This window comes from Ischnura elegans (assembly GCF_921293095.1).
Source record: "Ischnura elegans chromosome 13 unlocalized genomic scaffold, ioIscEleg1.1 SUPER_13_unloc_1, whole genome shotgun sequence".
NCBI lineage: Eukaryota > Metazoa > Arthropoda > Insecta > Odonata > Coenagrionidae > Ischnura > Ischnura elegans.
The window spans coordinates 14052042-14071964 of NW_025791657.1; the positions used below are offsets into that span (position 1 = coordinate 14052042).

General features: G+C 38.4%; 1 protein-coding gene across 1 annotated transcript; it reads left to right on the top strand.

Moving 5' to 3' along the window:
* Positions 1 to 31: 31 nt before the first annotated feature.
* LOC124172297 (gastrula zinc finger protein XlCGF57.1-like) lies at positions 32 to 16359 on the top strand. Its single transcript, XM_046551733.1, has 6 exons — positions 32 to 65; positions 4991 to 5110; positions 6173 to 6304; positions 7768 to 7881; positions 8580 to 8652; positions 13209 to 16359. Exons 3-6 carry the CDS (start codon positions 6281 to 6283, stop codon positions 14984 to 14986), a joined length of 1989 nt encoding a protein of 662 aa, XP_046407689.1. The 5' UTR covers positions 32 to 65; positions 4991 to 5110; positions 6173 to 6280; the 3' UTR covers positions 14987 to 16359.
* The last annotated feature ends 3564 nt before the right edge of the window (positions 16360 to 19923 follow it).

Below are 19923 nucleotides of genomic sequence, written 5' to 3' on the forward strand. Positions count from 1 at the left end.
CCACCCAAACCACTGAAATATACCTTCCTTTTCCAGACTTGGTACTGCCCAGGGACAATGAGTTGGTAAGTTATGTTCTAGTACACAGTGAAACCTGATTTGAACCACCTTCAGTTATACAAATTTCTTGGCTCTATAAAAAAGAGGGTGTGTCTGTCATAAATATAAGTATATTTACGGGAAGTCACTCACAGTTAGGCCTCGGGTACGATACGAGCGGCGGGCGGCAAGCGGCGTGAGCGGCGCCGCTCTGATATCGGACCTCATTTAGTTGCGTGTAAATCCATTGAGGGTGGGTACGATATGTTTGAGCGGCGAGCGACAGTGAGCGGCTTCGCCCAGTGCCGCTCATGATTCCAAGTCCAGACCGATTTCTTTTCCACTGCCGCTCAGTAGATTCATCCTTCAGTGTAGTTGAAAATGTCAGCGTAGATACATCAAAGTGGTGAGAATACGGCCAAGCAAAGGAAGACTGAAGTTAAAATAAGCATATACTAATAGAAGTTTTAATTAGTGAGGTGCAGTCCAGGGTATTTATGTGGAATGATCAACATTTTATTATAGTATTCTAAAGATTAAGGTTGGTTTCCATGGAGTATTACAGAAGTAATCTGGGAGCCTCCCTTTCCTTCCAACACTAACTTTTTCGATACAATGTAAAGGAACACATACGAGTTAATGCCTTTGCGTTAATGCCTAACGAGTTTGCATGAATGATTTTTGTGGACCGGAACGGAACATTTACGAATGTATGAACAAAATTAGAACAGGTTCTATTTTCTGTGCATGCACTCGCACAAGTTGGGTGGTTACACGGTGCATTTTGGGGATCATTCTCGCGTTCATACATATAGACATTAACCCGTACCCGTGTTAATGTACCGTGTAAACAGGCCTTAAGGCCACTGTAACTCCCTTTCAATATAGCTAAAAATTCTATTCTCTTCCTTCCTCGTTTCCCTAACATTTTACCCTCTAACGCTGTTTTCAACTTCCCTTCCCCGCTAAGCATCCCCTCCATCCATACCTTCCGTCTCCTCCGTATCTCATCTAACAGCTTCTTCTCCTCACCCACCATGTCCAGAACTTCGTTGTTCCTCCTCCTCTCTGTCCATTTCACCTTCTCCATTCTTCTTCATACCTACATCTCGAATGCCTCTAATCTTCTCTCGTCCTCCTTCCTAAGTTTCCACGTTTATGCACCGTAAAGCGCTACTCTCCAGATCAAACTCGTCACTAACCTTTTCTTTAAATTCTTACATAACGATCCTCTTAGAAACTCCTTGCTGTTCATGAACGCCTCCTTTGCTTATTCAATTCTCTTCCTAATGTCCTTACTACTGTATCAGTTTTTCTCTAACGTACTGCCTAAATATTTGAATTGATTTACCTGCTCAAGTTTTTCCCCACCTATTTTATCTTGAGTCTCACATTCCTTGCTCGCGAAGTTTTACAAAAAGCGCATCACCTTGGCCTTCTTGTCATTAATCTTCATCCCATACTCTTCGCACCGCTCGTCTGACGCATCCACTAGAGCCTGTAGTCCCCTCGCTGACTGGCAAATCAGCGCCTGATCATCTGCGAGCCTTACCGATTTAAACATCATTCTTCCCACTTCTTGCCACTCCAGCTTCCAACTTGTCCCACGCTTTCCTTACCATCTCCTCAGCGTATACGTTAAAAAGCAGCGGCGATAAAGGACAACCTTGTCTCACACCTCGGCCAATGCTTTCCCACCCAGTTTTTCCGTCCGCTACCCTCACTTGTGCAGTCTGAGCCATATAAAGTTTACGAATGAGTCACCTATCCCTCCAATCTACACCCATTCTCTTGAGAATGTTCATTAACTTTATCCAGTTCACCCTATCAAATGGTCCTCTCGACGAGGAACCTCATTATTGCTATTGCATCACGAGTTGACTTCCCTTTTCTGAAACCAAACTGATCTTCGCCCAAATACTCGTTTGCCCTCGCCTCCTCTGTACCAATTTCGCTGCATACGATATTGGGCTAATAGTCCTATAATCTCTGCATCCCACAGGTTTCGTCTTTTTCAGTAGCAGAATTATAACCGTCTTCACGAAATCCTCCGGCCAACATCCCTCCTCATAGATCCTCCGTACTAGTTCGAAAAAAATTCTTACTCTCCTTCCCTAGATTCTTTAGATGCTCACTCACGATATATTCTCCATGCCCACTGCTTTCCTGGCCATCATATCACGAAGGGCTCTCTTGATTTCCGCATCGAAGATACCCGGCCAAAGATTTTCCTCCTCCACTGCACTTTCCTCATCAAAAATCAATTTCTCCGGCCTATTCCTTACTTCATACAGATCCTCCACGTATTCCCTCCATCTAGTCTGTACCTCTTCGCCGTCGGTTAGCATCCTTCCATCTTTAGCCTTAATTTTGGATACGGCTTATCCTCTTTTGCTGTACTCTTATCCTCTTTTACTTCTCCATCCTTCTGGAACTTTTCCATTTTCTCACACTGTCTTTTCCACCAAGCCTCCCTTGCCCTCTTAGTTTCACGTCGTAATCGATTATTTAGTTCCATATACATTCTTTTGCCCTACTCTGTGTCCACATTCTTCCACTTCCTTCTCTCCTCCATCTCTTTTACCACTGCGTCCGTAACCCGAGGCTTCTTTATCCTTTTGCTGTCTATGTAGCCAATTGACTTCTCCGCCGCTTTGACTATTCCCGTTTTAATATTATTCCACCCTTCCTCTACAGTCTGTGTACTTCTAATCTTCCGGGTACTATTGCCCACTAGTTCCTGATATTCCTTCCTCATAGTCCCCTTCAGTGCTTCTACATTCCAAATCCTCGCCTTCCAAACTTTAATTAGTCTTTTGAATCTTATGTTGCATTTCATGAGCGCTAGGTTGTGGTCTGAATCCGCGGCAGGGAAGCTGCGGGAGTTTTTCACACCATTCCTATACCTCTGTCTTATCATGACATAGTCAATCCCCCTACATCCCCTGGACTTTTCTATTTGTACCTTTGCCCTTTATGATGAGTGCTGTTTACGGGGAAGTTAGAAATGAATGAATAAATAAATGGCGGAAGGAACCTATGTAAAATTCAAAAATAAATAATAAACTTGAAGAACCTCTGGTTATCCAATATCCTATTGAGTACACGGGGAAGAACGTGTGGTAAATGTGTAACAGATATGAGTAATCTATAAGTCAAAGTAGAACTGAGGGTATGATACGCATTTTAAAAAAGCTAGAAGTTCTCGTGGAAATACCCAGTTAAGACGTTCAAAGGGTCCGCTCCGCGGTGTCACAAAACGACCGTTTTCGCAGTAGAATCCTGGGGGTCAGGGATCGGAGAGTAGAGAAGGTATGAGTCTCAGCTGGTGTCTTTCTGGTAGGTATTTTTGACAAAGTCCCAGGAAAACAACTCACTATTTCGAGGTTTGAACACTTTCAATAGAGGCATGGTCTTCGATCGTATCCAAAGAAAACGAAATGAACTTCAATGATACGTGCACTTACCTCGGCTGAAAAACCTCCACTGTATTCACCATAGACCATTTGAGAATCAGTATATTGAAGCAAAACATAAAAACGGTGAATGCTGAGCATTAAAACCCATACAGTTTCAATAACCTTACCGCGTCGCGGCTAATCCAACTCCCGACGTGCAGAGACGAACCTTGCCGCGCGATCGAAAAATCAATGTAATTTCCGGCGTCGCAAACTTATTTCACAGATAACTGCAAATCATCTCAAGAAATCTTCAAAGAATACTCTCATATAAATTACTCCGCGTGACTTTGCCGTAAACCCATTTTAAACTCTACCTAAATATAAAACTTTGTCGAAAAACAGTATCCGCCATTTTGTAACTGCACGGCAAAAATTAATCCATAATATTCTTATTTCCATTTATTTATTTATTTATTTCCATCGCCCCGAAAACAGCTCTCAAGGCCTTTTACATCGGAGGGTATAACATGAAACAACAACTATCACAGGATTTTTTAGATTACGGAAAATTAAAGAAAAAATACTATGCCAACAGATTATGTGGTTTTTTATTCCGCAAGAATCCACCTATAATTTCACAATCTACTTACTTAAGAAGATTTTCAGAGAAAATTGAAGACGGGCGATTTTATGGAAATTTTCTCACGTTTGAGCATCTCTATCTCAGTAAAGGGAGGAATCTTTGTCAAATAAAGTACAGATCCATAAATTTCAATCATTTTTGAGTATGCCTGCGAAGTTTCAAGTTTATAACTATAAAAAGTCATATTGTAATTTTGCCCGGCTTTTTTCGATTTCCGCCCACTGTAGAGCGGTTAGAAAATTGCCGCTCGTATTGTAGCCACTACTGCCGCTCACGTGCCGCTTGCCGCTCGCCGCCCGCCGCTCGTATCGTAACCGAGGCCTTATGCAACCGTCAGCTGAGGGCTTTTTCAGTTTGAAGCAGAAAGCTGAACCACACTATTATTTTTCAGTCAATATCACTTGTACAACACTGGAAATCTTCTGATAGAAATTACTTGTATCTGATGGAGTTGCCTTGTGGATAACGGTGTGAAATATCTGTTTAAGCCATTTGTCTTGGCTAAAACTGGGCTGCGTCTCATTATTGCCCTCTCTTTGTTTTAAGCCATCTTCCTCCTTAATTTCAATGAAGGATCCAGCTATAACTGTTGTGGCACCTCATTACAAGCCTGAGTAAAGAATATATTAAGGCAATTTAATGTACAGTGGATCCTCAATCTGTCCCTCCAGCTGTTTTGCCTCTGCTGTAAGTGGTCAAAACTCTCTTTCAAACCACACTCCCTTTGTGACATAACTCTCCCTCGTAGTTCAACGCTGATATTCTGGAGTTTGATTCATGAGTCGCAAGAATATCTAGAGTACATTGGCCAGCTGGAGTATTCTCATGCAAAAGAGGATTTTTTTGTCATCGAATGAAGTTATTTTTGTTTTTTTTTAATTGAGTGAACATCATTGTTCTCTTCTAGTTTCATGTGAAAGAGGAGGACAAAGGTAACCTCAGTGTAGAGAATTATCCTGTGCTGTACACATCAGATCCAGCAGGAATTTCAACTGATGTGTCAGACCCATTGGCCAATGATGAATTGGTGAGTTTACTTGTGCCTTTTATAGTTCAATTTTTCTACGGCACAATGTCATTCCTTTGTGGAATGTTCCCAACACCTCTCAGCAAAAACGTAAAGCATTCACCCTCACCTGATCAATCACGAGCAACTACAGAAAAGATTTCATGAATGAATAATTTAAAAGGAATTATTCATAATAATGAACAGTTTTTTTTTTGTTTTTTGCATAAGTGACACTTCTAATTTGTTTACTGAGCAAGTGAGCGTGCTGTCATCACATCATGAAGCAGTTTTTTTAATTATATAACGCAGTATCTACGTCTGTTCACCACAGAGGTGAAGGGTGATTAGGAATTGAGAGTTAATGTGAGTACTATTGAGTTTGGAACAGTTAAATAGGGTGACCATGACATCATGATGCAGCTGCTAGCTGGATATAACAACATTGTTTGTTCCTTATGAGGGATTGATAAACACAGGAATGTGATCAGATATAGATTTTGTGATGAAAGTTAACCGGAATTTATAACAAGGATGAAGAATTTGTCCTTTGCCACTTTGGAATGTGGTGTTGTATGTTTTGCATTTCAAATGGATTACCAGAAGACATCAAAAGTTAGTGACATGAGCTGAATTTTATTTTGTTGACTCAATTTTCTGCTGCTGTTGTGTATAGTCTTGAAATGCTTCCATCATTAAAGTAACACGGACATTTTGCTTATTCTTAGATTTCATCATTTTCTTAGAAATCAGTGCTCTTGCATTGCTCGTTTATGAAAATTAATTATAATAAAAGGGGAAGTAAACAATTTTAAAAGCTATTCACTCTCAAGATTTTCCCAATAAAGTTGTTCCTTCTTCTTACCAAGAATTTCATTAGATTATATTGAAACAATTAGAACCCTATTGGCCAAATTTTGTTGGTTGATTAAGTAAATCTATTTTCTACAAAGAGGCCAGAAAAGTTCATCAGGGATTACTTATTTACTACAGACACTGTATTTCAAGCTTCATTCATGATCACTTTTGCTTGTGCACCAATAGATTAGAATGTGTATCAAAGTATTTTTCTCTTTCCATTAGAGTGATCCGGTAATATACGAGTGCTCTTCTATTAAAAATGATCAGATTAGTGATGATGAACAAGGATATGTGGTGAATGATTGCTCTGATGATGCTACAAGCAAACAGATGCATCAAGACTCTTATAATCAGGTAATACTAATTATGAACTATATATTGTCTATGGAACTTGAATTGCATATGAACTATATTGTCATCATAAATCCACATTCCTAAAATTCGTTTCATAGATTCCTCAATTCTTGTCTAACATCTGCTTATCTTTTCACGTCTGTGTTCTTCGGTTTGTGTATCCTTAATAACCGGACATATTAAAACATTCTGAGCCATTTTTTTCCCTACTTTCAGTCCACCTGTCCTTCTCTTTGTCTGTATTGTTGTTATAAGACCATCATGTTTCATAATGTAGCCGATTAAGTTAAGGTTTTTGGAAGACATGTGATATCCCACTCTTCTTCGTGCATATTTGTTACTTAGTGAAAAAATTGCCTTGTACCTTGCTACCATTTATAAATATGTTCCATATGTAGTGTCTGATGAATTTCTTCCTTACTTCTGTAGTTTTATTCTCAGCTTTGAGCAAATTTTTATTTTTTGAAGAATGCTATCTATGCCTGAGCTATTCTACTGACTATTTCTTTCTTGCTTCATCCATCACTGGTTATTCTTCTTCCTGTAGTATAACATGTCATTCAGTTGTTAAGGTTAAGAGAAATGAAAATGACATAGCAATGAAACTATGGTCAGTGGTGGAGGTACACTTTAAAGTAGTGAAGTTATCATTTTTTGTATATATTTACCTCGGATATATTGCATTTACTCCAGAAACAGTTTCACATGCTTCAAAGCACTGTCGTATACCTTTTGAGAAAATAAGTTGCTATGGATTCAGTAATTTCTGTGAAAACTAATGACGTTCTTCTTCAATATACATTATTTAATTTTTATTTAGTCTCTGGAAGTAAAAACACCTCAAGTACACACTACTCATCAATTGTTTGTGTTAAATAAACCTTCATATTTTCCCATTGACGTTAATCATCTTTTGTCCTATAAGGAGCTCATGTATAGATAACTTTTTTCACTAACTCCGAATTGACTCCTGTTATTATTAGTCTGAGGAACTTAATTTTATTAGTCAAAATGTTTGACAAACTGACTTCTAAAGCAAAGCACAATAAATTATTCTCCTTTATTGACCCTATTAATTTTCCATGAATGTGTGATACTTTATTTTTGCTCTGAATTCTCATGCAAAGTTCTCCCATAAAATAGGTTTCTATTAAGAATAGAATTACATCTGGAGTTTTATATTTCCAGAAACTATTGCCCTGAGGATCAATACGTGGCTTTTGAAGGGATTTTGCTATGCAAATATGGGTTTTTAAGTCTGTATTAAAAAGGTAAATTTAATAAACATAAGCATAAACATTATAAAATTCTGACATTATTTACTTTTAGGATGCTTGCAGGGTAGAATGAAGACTGTATCAATCTTGAATGAACTTTAATTTTATTCTTGAGACAATTTATCAAAAGCAGTTCTTTTTTTGTATCTCAATCATTTATGATGATGATTTGGCATTATGTTGCAGCCAATAACCTTAACTGAATCCCAAGGTGAAAATGCAGAAACTCAGGGCACAAAAGACCTGGAGTGGACGCTGATTGGGGCAAAAAAGGAACCATCTCTGGAAGAGAATACCCAGGTATGTAAAGAATTCTTGCTATGGAATTTAATTATTGATGACGGCGATATGTAGTAGGTAAAAATGTAATCATTTATCATTGTAAATGGTAGGACGTTTTGCTTTCTGAACAGCTGTTAAGGTTACCCATTTGATTCAAAGTTTCTCATTCCTGAAGTAGTAGTCATATCTCAAAAGAAGCCGTTTTCATTCATATTTATGTTTTATTTATGCGTTATAGTATGCTTTCCTTATATTTTACGAAAGTAAACGCTGGTGCTAATAAATCATCTCATTAAGAATATCAGGTATTACATTTAAATCAAACTTTTTAGTGATATAATATGTCGGAAGCTGTCCACGAATCACCAAAATGTAGGTTTACATAGCCAATGGTTAAAACAAGAAAAGCGGGTCAACATTTACAGGTATATTTTATTCCCTTATAAATGGTCTGCCTTACTGTAGGAGCGATATCCCGGTGGTTATTGCGTGTGGCTACTACCTGGAACTTCTAGGTTCAATATTCGCATGGAGCTCTTTTCATAATATGTTCCTACTTTTCATTTTACAAATATTATATGTTGATTATTATCTCCATGATTATCACTAAAAAACTTTTGATGCAATGTGGTGTATGAAGTAGTTTTAGGCAATCCTTAAAAAAAATCCTGAATCCTTTGTGCATACATGATTCATATGTTGATTATTACTTACAGCTTACGTTAGGCGAGGATGGGGAGCCAGTTGAGAGTTTGACGATTGCACAGGAGTCCACTACTGAGGCATTTGGTGAGTGCTCTTAATGGTTGAAAGTAACTCTATACATGAAGGAAATGATGCTAATGAGGACGATGCACATGTTAATGCTTTAATTTAGCCAACTTTTACTGTTACAAGGGACATAGTTGAAAATACGACAGTGGCCAATGAGTCCGCAATGGAATCAGTGGGTTAGTGCTCTCAAGGGCTACAAATAGCAGTATATAGATAAGGCATAGGCTGCTTTCTGATGGGATGCCTTTTCACTGGCCACCATCCCAAGCGTGCCGGCGTACTTTCAAATAACCATGCGTCTTTATGGATGCCTTCAGATGAGTCTAATCACACCATGGTCTCCACAGCACCCATTTCATTCCGGCCTGTCACTGTGCCATCGACACCATCAATGGCCCATAAAATTCAGGCCGATTTCAAATGTGACGACTTGCTAGATTTCATGATGGCATGTCATGAATGGTGGAATGTACTGGAAGTCATCTCTTCTGAAAGTGGTCTCATTGTGACTGATTAGTCATCCATCCATATTTTCTGTTTTCTTTAGTTTAAGTGCCAAATGGATAGGGGAGAAGAGTTATATTTATGTGATTTTTTGTGGTCATTTGTATCATTTTTAATGCATTGCAAAAATTTTTGTTGTATTGAAATTTTTAATATTTAACTAGCCATGTTTTGAGACCAGACAATTGAAAAAATAGTAACAAATCAACATAAAGGAGCACTTGCTTTGAAAATTGAGTATCAAAAAGTCTTAATAGAAAATGTGAATATGGAAACTGGCCATGTGAATGGAAAAATTATCTTTGCTTCTGGCCCATTATAAGTTAGTGGGAAAATTATGGAAAATATTTTAAATGTGTGCATTCCTTTTCGCCCTTCTTTCCCTAGAATAGGCTATGGTGCTTTTTTAGGTTTAACAGAGAGCCAAGCATGAAGCTTCCTTGGTGGAGAACATACTGTTGACATAATATAAAATCGATAGTAATGCGCCACTAATGAAATCTATATGGCTAAGAACAACCAAACTTGATTTCAATACCTTAATTGTAGGATTTTGGTGTTATGAAACAGTGTAGTATTGATAATGGGTGTCATGCTAACTTTGGTTAGTAAGGTGTTGATTCTAGCTGTAAGCTTTATCCACCTCACTGCAGGATGTAAATTTAGGGGCAGTCACTTTCCCATTTCAACACTTTCAAGCTGAACATGGGTCGGAGCCGACGGGCATTTTCATGTCATACACCTAACGTCAGGTAAAGCTGCCGTGGATTTTTCAACACAAACGATTAGACATCTGCTCCTGCCAATGCGAGGGAAGGGAAGATACCCCTGAGTTAGAAATGGAATTTGTTGGTCGGATGCATTCAGTGGCCGTACTCTATATTTCGAATTTATTAAGTATTAGACTGTAAAGTTATGGGCAGTCAACTGTACCCTTTCCTGCCTGCACCTATGGTTGGAAAACGTTTTTGTACTATGAGAAGCATTAGGACATTTTAAACATTTCTGTACGGAGCTCTATTTTGGGAAGAGTTGCATGGGTATTTTAGTCCCTCAGAATTCAGACCCAGCTCATCTGGGTATCTGTCCCTCACCCAAGTCACTAACCCAGTCATGGCATAAATCCACAGCCAACTTATTGCATTACCAATGTTTTTTCAACTAAACATTGTATTTTATTTTCATAATTTACTCCTTTAAAAGAATTCCTGCGGTGAGGATGATCATAAATGAGTGTAAGGCTTCTTGTCTTCTATGTATGAAAATGTCCATTGCATCCACCCGACATCCGGCACGAAAGGGTTTAGCCTGTCCTACACACTCATTTATATCCTCACCCCAGTACTCTGTCGTGAAGTGGTTTCACTGTCAATGGTTTTTGCAATGATATATTTTGTTGCATACAACATACTGTTGAAATATTTATACTTTGAAATGATTTCTCCATTTTTTCTCTGTGCATAAGCATTTTTTAAAGCGAAATTGTTGCATTAAAAATAACGAATTTCTGAAGGTATAGTCTTAGTACCTTGTGTTCTCTAACTTTGATGTCGTTAACACTACAAATCCATTTAAAATTCCAAAATGCTCAAAAGAGGTTAGTAATTTTTAGAAGGTTAAATTATTGAAAACAAATGCTGAATTTGCTTTAAAAAATACTGTTAACACAATAAGTTGTCCATGGACATGTGTTAAGATAGAGATAGAGGCTCATGCGCAGTAGGAGGGGTAAAGGAAGGGCACACCGTTGATTTGTCTCCCAAATCTGAGTAATGAAAAAACCAACGGTGACTCTTCTCTAAAATTAAGCTACACACAGATAGACTCCAAACATTCTCATGCTGTTCATAGCGTGGAAAATGTTTTCCTAGTGTAGGTGCTGGCAGGAGAGGGTTCTAGTGACTGCCCATAATGTTGCATCCCAGCCCTTTAACTCTTCAGTAGGCATGAGGGGCACAAAGGTGGGCGATAGTGTTTCATCAGGTGTGCCATTTATCATATGATGGCATATTATGCACCTGATATTAGTAGCTGTACATCATTTAGTCCTCTAAAGCTTCACACAGTTGTATGTTAGTAATTGGCACATGGTTAGCATAAATAGAGCATGACATGAAGCTGGTGTGACTTGGCCACATGACTTTGCTCACGCCAGTGTAAAATTTTTTGTCAGCATTGCTTATAAGTATGCAACAAATATTGTATGATATTTTTTCTACATCGACAAGGACACAGTGTTTCACGCATCTAAGTTACTGTTATGGGTACCTCGGCAAGTGGCCTGCTTTATTGCCTCCTCTGCAGGGAAGGGTAGTGGGGGTGCAAGCGACCTTAAGCTGGTGCTTTACAAGGGACAAAGTTCAACCGTTTTCCCAGTGGTGAGTTACAGAAATCCACACTCCTAAAATACAAAGCAGTGATTCGCAGCCGTACGGTTTATTGAAGGTACCCTTCTTCTGGGTTCTTTATCTCTTATCTTAGCTGATATGGGAGTATTTATTGTGATTGTCACTCCCCTGTCGCGTTTAGATATAGCATATCTTCTTCTTAGCGGAATCGCTAAATAGTCAACTGAATAGGAAGTGTTTTCTGTTCATTTTCTATTATAAACTGTGATTAAGCAGTCCTGATTTTGCAGCAGTTTTTCTTGGTAACTTTCTTTTATAGAACTTATTTTACATATTTTTTCAGCCCAAAGGACCGTACTGAAATAGTAATTCAGCTTTTGATATTGTTATTCTGTTAGTTGAGCGATTTGTGGGTGCCAAAAGGTACATGTGATAACTAGTTCACAATTGTTTCCCAGGCCCAAATATTTGCAGGAAGAAAGGCTTTCATACATTGGTACGATCAAAAGAAGTTAAATGTAAATTAAAGGATTTTTACCCAGCAAGAGCAGAGCAATGAATTTATCTCTCTTTAATTTCCAAAAGAATTATATGTTCATGTCATACTGCCCAAAGACCATGTATCAGTTCTTGTTCATTACACAATGCGTCACGATACTGCCATTGATGTTGAAAGTGGTAGCCAAAAGAAATCTGATGTGTGTACATCCTACAACAAAACTAAAATTGGCGTCGACCAACTGTGTGAAAAATGTAATGTGGCTTAGTGATTGTGTAGTGATTTTCTGCAGAAGATAGCAGGGATAGCAATAAAGACGCTAATTATGATAAAGAGTATAGTCTGAGGTTTCAGGCAAGATGGAGTGGAAACTTGACACAGTGAAAATGAAAAAGCAGGAGCAATTTCCACAATTTTTTTGTGGAAAAAATTGTGGAAATTGCTCTTGCTTTTTCATTTTCATTATGATAAAGAGTGGAATCACTACTATCCCAACGCAAATAATAACTGAGGCGTGCGTGCGTGCAATCCTGAAATATGTAACCCCGATACGCCACCAAACGATTGTTTATCTCGATACAGTTAAGGATATTTGGTTACCAGATAGTTATTTTGGTTATTTTATTGCTTTAAATGTTTAATAGTTTTATGAAAACTAATTCAGGAATAATTAAAAAAATATTTACGAGATGTTTGTCTGTAGTGCCACAAAATTTACGATTTTATTTTTTAATTTTTAATTGGTTGATTGAATGATGTTTTAATTTACAAAATATTTGCCAATCATAAGATATTGAATTGAATAGTAAATTAATTTTTGAAATATCTACCTTAGCACAATTCAAAATAAATAAAATATGTTTAAATCATAGTCTGCCATAGAAAGGACAAATTCTTAAAGTGGCCTGATTTTATTCTTCTTCATCAATTGTAGGTCAGATGTGTGGTGTGCATGTGTTTTGACTTATGTATAAATACGATGGGTTATAATGATTCCTGTTGCCCTAGACGTTTTTGTGTTATGTGTTTCTTTCCCAATTTTTTCCCATCTACTAACTTTCTGTTTATTTTTGTTTCTGGTTTCAAGTCCAAGCCAGGCTAGATTTTAACTCAGTGAATTATGACTTTTTTCATCCATTAAATCACTTCTGATTAGTTGGTTTAGGAATCTTAGTATTCATGTTTAACTATGATAGTTGTCATTTGAAATTCTTTTCTAGGGGTCCAGACAACCGATGGAATGCCCATTCAAACAACATCAACATCATATCTGCCTGCGGAAGGAAATGTAAGGAGTTATTCAAATGAGGAATGCACTGGTCCCACAGCTTTGGTGACACAAAGTGATTTCAATGCTGGAGCATCCCTAGTAAAGACAGAAAGAAACCTGATGGATGAAGACTTGGAAAAACGTGGTGCTCCAGATACTGACATGAAAACAAATAGCTCAATTCCTGATGATAGACAATGCAATGTGAGAAACAACAAATCACATAAACTCAGTGGAACCGGAGGCGCAAAGACTTTTTTTGGGGAGAAAGGTGGTTTTGATGCACCAAATACTATGAATAGCCTTAGGAATATCAGAATTAATAGAATTGAAAGAAATGGGTGTGAGACCCTCGTGGGAGACAAGGAGGAGATGCCTAATTGCTCGATCAAAAATCCTAGGAGCAGTAATAGATCAAACAAAAATTCATTTCACTGCAGCGATGCATTCAACGACAAAAATGAGCTAATCAAACACACAAAAAGTAATTCTGTTGCTCATAATTTTGATCTTGTAGCAGAATCATCAATCGCAGAGAAATCTTATTTGTGTTCAGTCTGCAACAAGTCCTTCTCGCGGTCTTATGACCTTGTTTCCCACATGCGTTCACACACGGGAGAAAGACCTTTTTCATGTATCGAGTGTAAAAAGTCTTTCTTGAATAAGTACTGCTTAGTTCGTCATATTCGTATACACACGGGAGAGAAACCTTTTACTTGCAACTTGTGTGAAAAGTCTTTCTCGGATGAGAGCGCCTTGGTTAGACACGTACGCACGCACACAGGGGAGAGACCTTACTTGTGTTCAGTCTGCAACAAGTCCTTCTCGCGGTCTTATGACCTTGTTTCTCACATGCGTTCACACACGGGAGAAAAATCTTTTTCATGTAAAGAGTGTGAAAAGTCTTTCTCGGATGTGAGCAACTTAGTTAAACACGTACGTGAGCACACGGGAGGCAAACTTTATTCTTGTGGCATATGCTCCAAGTCTTTTGCTTGGAAACGAATCCTCAATGCACATATTCGTACACACAAGGGAGATAGATCTTTTTCTTGTAGCGAGTGTGAAAAGTCTTTCTCGAGCAAGTACCACTTAGTTCGTCATATTCGTACACACACGGGAGAGAAACCGTTTCCATGCAACGATTGTGAAAAGTCTTACTCGGATGAGGGCGCTTTAGTTAGACACATACGCACGCACACGGGGGAGAAACCTTATTCTTGTAGCATATGCTCCAAGTGTTTTACTGAGAGAGGCAGCCTCAATTCACACATCCGTACGCACACGGGAGAGAGACCTCTTTCTTGCAACTATTGTGAAAAGTCTTTCTCGTATAAGAGCCACTTAGTTGCACATATTCGTACACACACGGGAGAGAAGCCGTATTCTTGTACAATTTGCTCCAAGTCTTTTACTGAGAAAGGCGGCCTCAATTCACACATCCGTACGCACACGGGAGAGAGACCTCATTCTTGCAACTATTGTGAAAAGACTTTCTCGAATAAGAGCCACTTAGTTACACATATTCGTACACACACGGGAGAGAAACCGTATTCTTGTACAATTTGCTCCAAGTCTTTTACCCAGAGAGTCAACCTCAATGCACACATCCGTTCACACGCGGGAGAGAGACCTTATACTTGCAACTTGTGTGAAAAGTCTTTCTCGAATAAGAGCCAATTAGTTAGACATGTACGTACGCATTCGGGAAAGAAACCTTTTTCATGAAACGAGTGTGAAAAGTCTTTCACGAGAAAGGGTGACGTAGCGACACTTTTTCGTACACACGCGGGAGAGAGACCTTAACTTGCAACTTGTGTGAAAAGTCTTTCTCGAATAAGTAGCACTTAGTTAGACATGTACGTACGCACTCGGGAAAGAAACCTTTTTCATGAAACGAGTGTGAAAAGTCTTTCTCGAGAAAGGGCGATGTAGCGACACTTTTTCCTCGTGCAGAAGAAATCCTTATTCGTGCAGAAGGTGCGAAAATTCTCTTCCTGTGAGCAACTTTCTGGTCGGACACATTCGAACGTACGCCAGAGGGAGACCTTGTTCATGCAGAATTTGCAAAAACAACATTCACTCAGAGGTGATCTCTCAACAGTCACATGCGAAACAACACGGAGGAGAAATGTTATTCGTGCGGTGACAAAGAACCTATGTACATGTGTGCACACCCAATAGGATATTTATTTTTGCAACATCTGCAGCAACTATTTCACTCGTTAATACGACCTAGTTACACCATCGTACACAAAGAGAAGATAAAACTTTTCAATTTAACATTTGTTGTAGATATTTTGATGTGAGTGCTTACCTTCACAGTCACATGCATGCTCACATGTGAGAGCAGCTATTATTTTTATGCATAACCTGCATCAATCCATCACTGCGAGGAAAAGCCTTGACAACCACATGTGTACATGAAAAGCTTTGAAGCGTTATTCATGCTGAGTTTGTGCTTTGTATTTCACTCTTTGTTTCAACCTCTACTGCCAAATTGACACGCAAGTGAGAGACACTATTCATGTTGTGTATGCTGTGATTATTTAACTCAGATAAGTCACTTTTGTGCATGCAACATGTTTGCTCGGGGACAGGATAATTCATATAAATGTTACAAATGTTTCTAATTCAATCTCATGCAAATATGCACCTAAGAGCCCAATAGTTAATTCTTGTCTGCATATCGAGGAATTAATGATAGTTAAGTGCCAACAGGGATTATTAGCAATCTATGTAAATGCATTAAGAATGTACCAAGTCATGTATTTTTAGATTTTCAAAGTGAATATTGGAGGAAAGTACTTGCAGAAAAGGGTACAACCAGTCTGGCAGATTGGGATGAAGAAGCTTGCATTCCACATTTTATATTGAAGACGCCCACAATATTTACTTCAACGTGTATTGCTCAAAGTCCAGCCTTTTTGGTCATCTCATAAATGGATCTGGATATTCATGGAATATATCATGTGTTCTTTGAATATGCTTGGTTGAAATAATCACTGTCGTTTCCCTTTGTTATAAATAATGCGATATTATTGCACAATAATGGACTCATGTCAGAGTTTGCTAATTTAATAAATGTAGTATGTTATTTATTTTCATTCTTTTGATATTTGCAATTTTATTCCTACATTTTTTTTCAGTCAAGGCTGAGCTGTAAACCACCAAATACATCCGCTGTGCTGCAGATGTTGGGTAAAACTTAATATATAAAGTTCAGCGGCCATATAAGAAAGTTTTCTTGTCGAATAATCAGTCATGGACAAATGGTGGTATTACCCTAAGCTGATGTGAGTCTATCCCCGGTCAAGATAGGCTATCTAAATGATACATAAGGCCTGTGAAGATGCCGTGATTTTGCGGTATGAGGCTTCCCCTAACTGTGCTTCACATAACCCGGGGGAGAGGGCAGAAGGTATTCTTCGTATGAGTGAAGGTGGAAACCACATCTGTCTGTACGGCGACACTCTTTTCACTGCAGGCATGAGAACATGTACTTAAACAGCTGTAGTACTGCAATGTGGAAGGCAAGGGAAGCTACCACATCATTGTACCGAGGAGTTGCTGCAACTCCAACTTTAATTAATCATACATGATGGAATTCTCTCAGGTAAAACATGACGGAGTTGAGCTGGACCGCAATTCTGATTTCCAGGAGGAGACTGCCAGAGAGGGTTAATTTGTCAACTGTGTTACAGTTATGACGCAAGGTACATGGAACGTGATATCACCAAGTACCTGCGGTATGCTAGAAAACATTATGTTGGGAATTCGAAATTTAAATCTCATGTTGAATATAAGTCTTTTTATCGAGTTAACTAGGAAAAACGTCATTCATTTAACTGTGAAAATTATAACCCTCATTCTCATTTTAAGGTTATTTAAAAAGGGGATTGGAGGCTGTGAACAAATCACTGAAACATACATTCCTGTTCCAGGCTGCAAACTACTCAATACCTATACTTTGATAAGTTATTCACTCTTCTACAGTAAAACACAGAATAATGACCATTAGCTGTGAAAGTTTAAGTATATGTGTTCCTATGATTAGTAACTCCAAGTTGTATGACCTTCAGTTGGGCAACTTGACTAGTTGTATGATGAAAGCCAAAAAGCCTGGCCATGCTTATCTATTTTTATGTTAGCAAAATCAAGCTCTACAAAACCGCTTATCTTCTGACAGAAATATCACACTCCATATGGAGTAATCTTATAGTGATATGCGTATATTCTGCTGAGAAGCTATTAGTCTACGGTGGACCCCATATTTTCTTCCATACACCATATTTAGATATGTAAAGAGGTCATTAACAAAATACACACATTCCGCGTCAGTTTATGAGACATCACTGTGTAATATTATTTAGTGATATATCTTTTTAAAATGAAACTACTCTGAAAAAATTATTATTGCAGAAGCAAATTCAGCAAAAGAAAAAAAAATTTGTTCATTCAGCAGTGAAGATTCTTACCCTCAATCTCTATGTAAATAACAAGCTTGTAAAATGAAAAGAAGTGAATTAAAATATATTGCATGACCTTGACATTCCAGGAGTAACATGAATTAGCTGTGAAAGGGACGATTTGAAGGCCTTCTCATGGCCCCATGGGTGTTGTAATAGAGAACATAATATGAACAATTTGAGATCTTCTGCTGAACAAAGGACGGCATTCAAGATGTGATTGTAGTCACTTCACAGATAGCACGCTTAGTCCGATCAACTGAAATATTCATTCTTGTGCCTAACCTCCAACTTCCCACAAACAATTCTCATACACGTAAAATCTGAGTTGAAAGATCCTTTAATTTTAGTTGCATTAATATGTAATATGCTATTTGTGAGATGAAAATGGGTATGTCTAGCATAAGTATATGCATTTCTATGGGGCGTCTTCTTTAGCATTGCAACCTTTAGCTGTTTCATAGTAGACAATGTCTATTCACGCTTATCTATTTATTCATTATTGGAAAGTTGTTCAACGCCGCCAATGTTTTGTTTTTAATTTCGCACATCCTATCAGGAAAAAATTCTAGAATCACAAAATACTAGATTTTTTGGCCATCTTGGAATATCCATAAGTCGAACGAATTTGGAGTAATTAACTTGATTCGATCTTCCATTGTCGAGATGGGGAATATTGAATATCGGATTTCGGCCTTGGGTCTTTGCCATATGAATATTCGGAATCTCCACAAAAAATCGTTAAGGGAGCTTCGCATTATAACGGTCCACCCTAGTGTTCCCGTAACCCTCTCGGTTACTTCAAAATAATTAATCGAAATTGCGACTCCTACAACGTTTGGTAGCTTACAACACAGCCGCCCAGAAGTTTGAATCTCACCAACGCACAATTTTCAGATTTTTCGGAATTTTTTTTCCACTTCCCGAGTAGGTAGGGACACTAAATTCACGTGAGTGATGTTTTTTATGTTCCCCTTTGTGCCGCTACCTGGAGGCCGCGGAATGTTTACTTGAAAGGGGTGTGACTGTCGCAAAACCCGGCTTACACTACAGCTATAGACCCGGAATTTTTATTGATGGAAGGCGACTACGCATAATACGGGATAAGCACCTAAAGATCCGCGACAACCCCCTGGAACTTTCCAAAAAAATTAAAATATGTCGAAAAGTCGAATTTTTCGGCAAATTATCATCCTTCATGTATTGTTTTAATTGATTTACAAAGGCTTAGGAAGACGCTTTCTCCCACGTCAATTTCATTTCTCCAGGACTATTGACGGATCCGCAAAATAACTTCAAATTTGGAAATGTAGATTTCGTCATAAAATAATAGTATCGACATGAGAGTTATGGGGTACTGACAGCTCAACGCGATTTTTAAAGCACTTCTTTACAAGATACGGCCACGAAATTCACGTGAACAATAGCTAATTAGTGCGCATATGCGCCGCTACTTGAAGAATACGGAATTTGCAATGTTAGTGGTAGTAAGAGTCAAGAAATTGTAGTTCCACTAAAGCTAGAGAGCTGGAATTTTTACTTTGAGCGGACAAATCAATGTTGTGCAGGAAAATCTCTGGAACACTCCGGTTGCTCCTTGAAAGACCCCCGAAAAAATTAACTTTTGTAATAAGTCGGAAAATTTGGTCGTTTTCGCATATTCCTACCGCAGTACCGTGCCCCTATGCCTCATAGATATGGAATGAAGGTGGACGACAATGTACGAAGTCACAACACCCATAAAAACCCCCGTCAGCCCCTCGGATCCCCTTCGGAAAATAAAAATAAGGTAACAGGCCGCAATCACTAGTTACATGCGTCTAAATTCCGCCGCATTCTCTGCGAATCGGAAAAATCGATTTTTTTATTCAAATCCATGTAGTGTAATGAAAAATGTTGTAAGACCGATCAAAAATAAGGCCATAAAATATTGAGATCTCTAGGTGAACCCTAACTCAAATGCTATTTAGGGGGATAGGGTCAAAATCCGAAAAATTTTATATTTTATGTTCATTTCCTATAGATTTTGCTGAGTTACTTCACTTCTAAGACAAGACTTTAATGCATTTTGACGTTTCTGCCATCTCTTAGCCAAAAAATGCCTAATTTGAGTCTGCGTCCATGAAGAAAATGTTCCAATGCCCACGCAGCGTCGCGGATACAAGAACGGCAGGCCGATCCCGTCCCCTCCCCGCT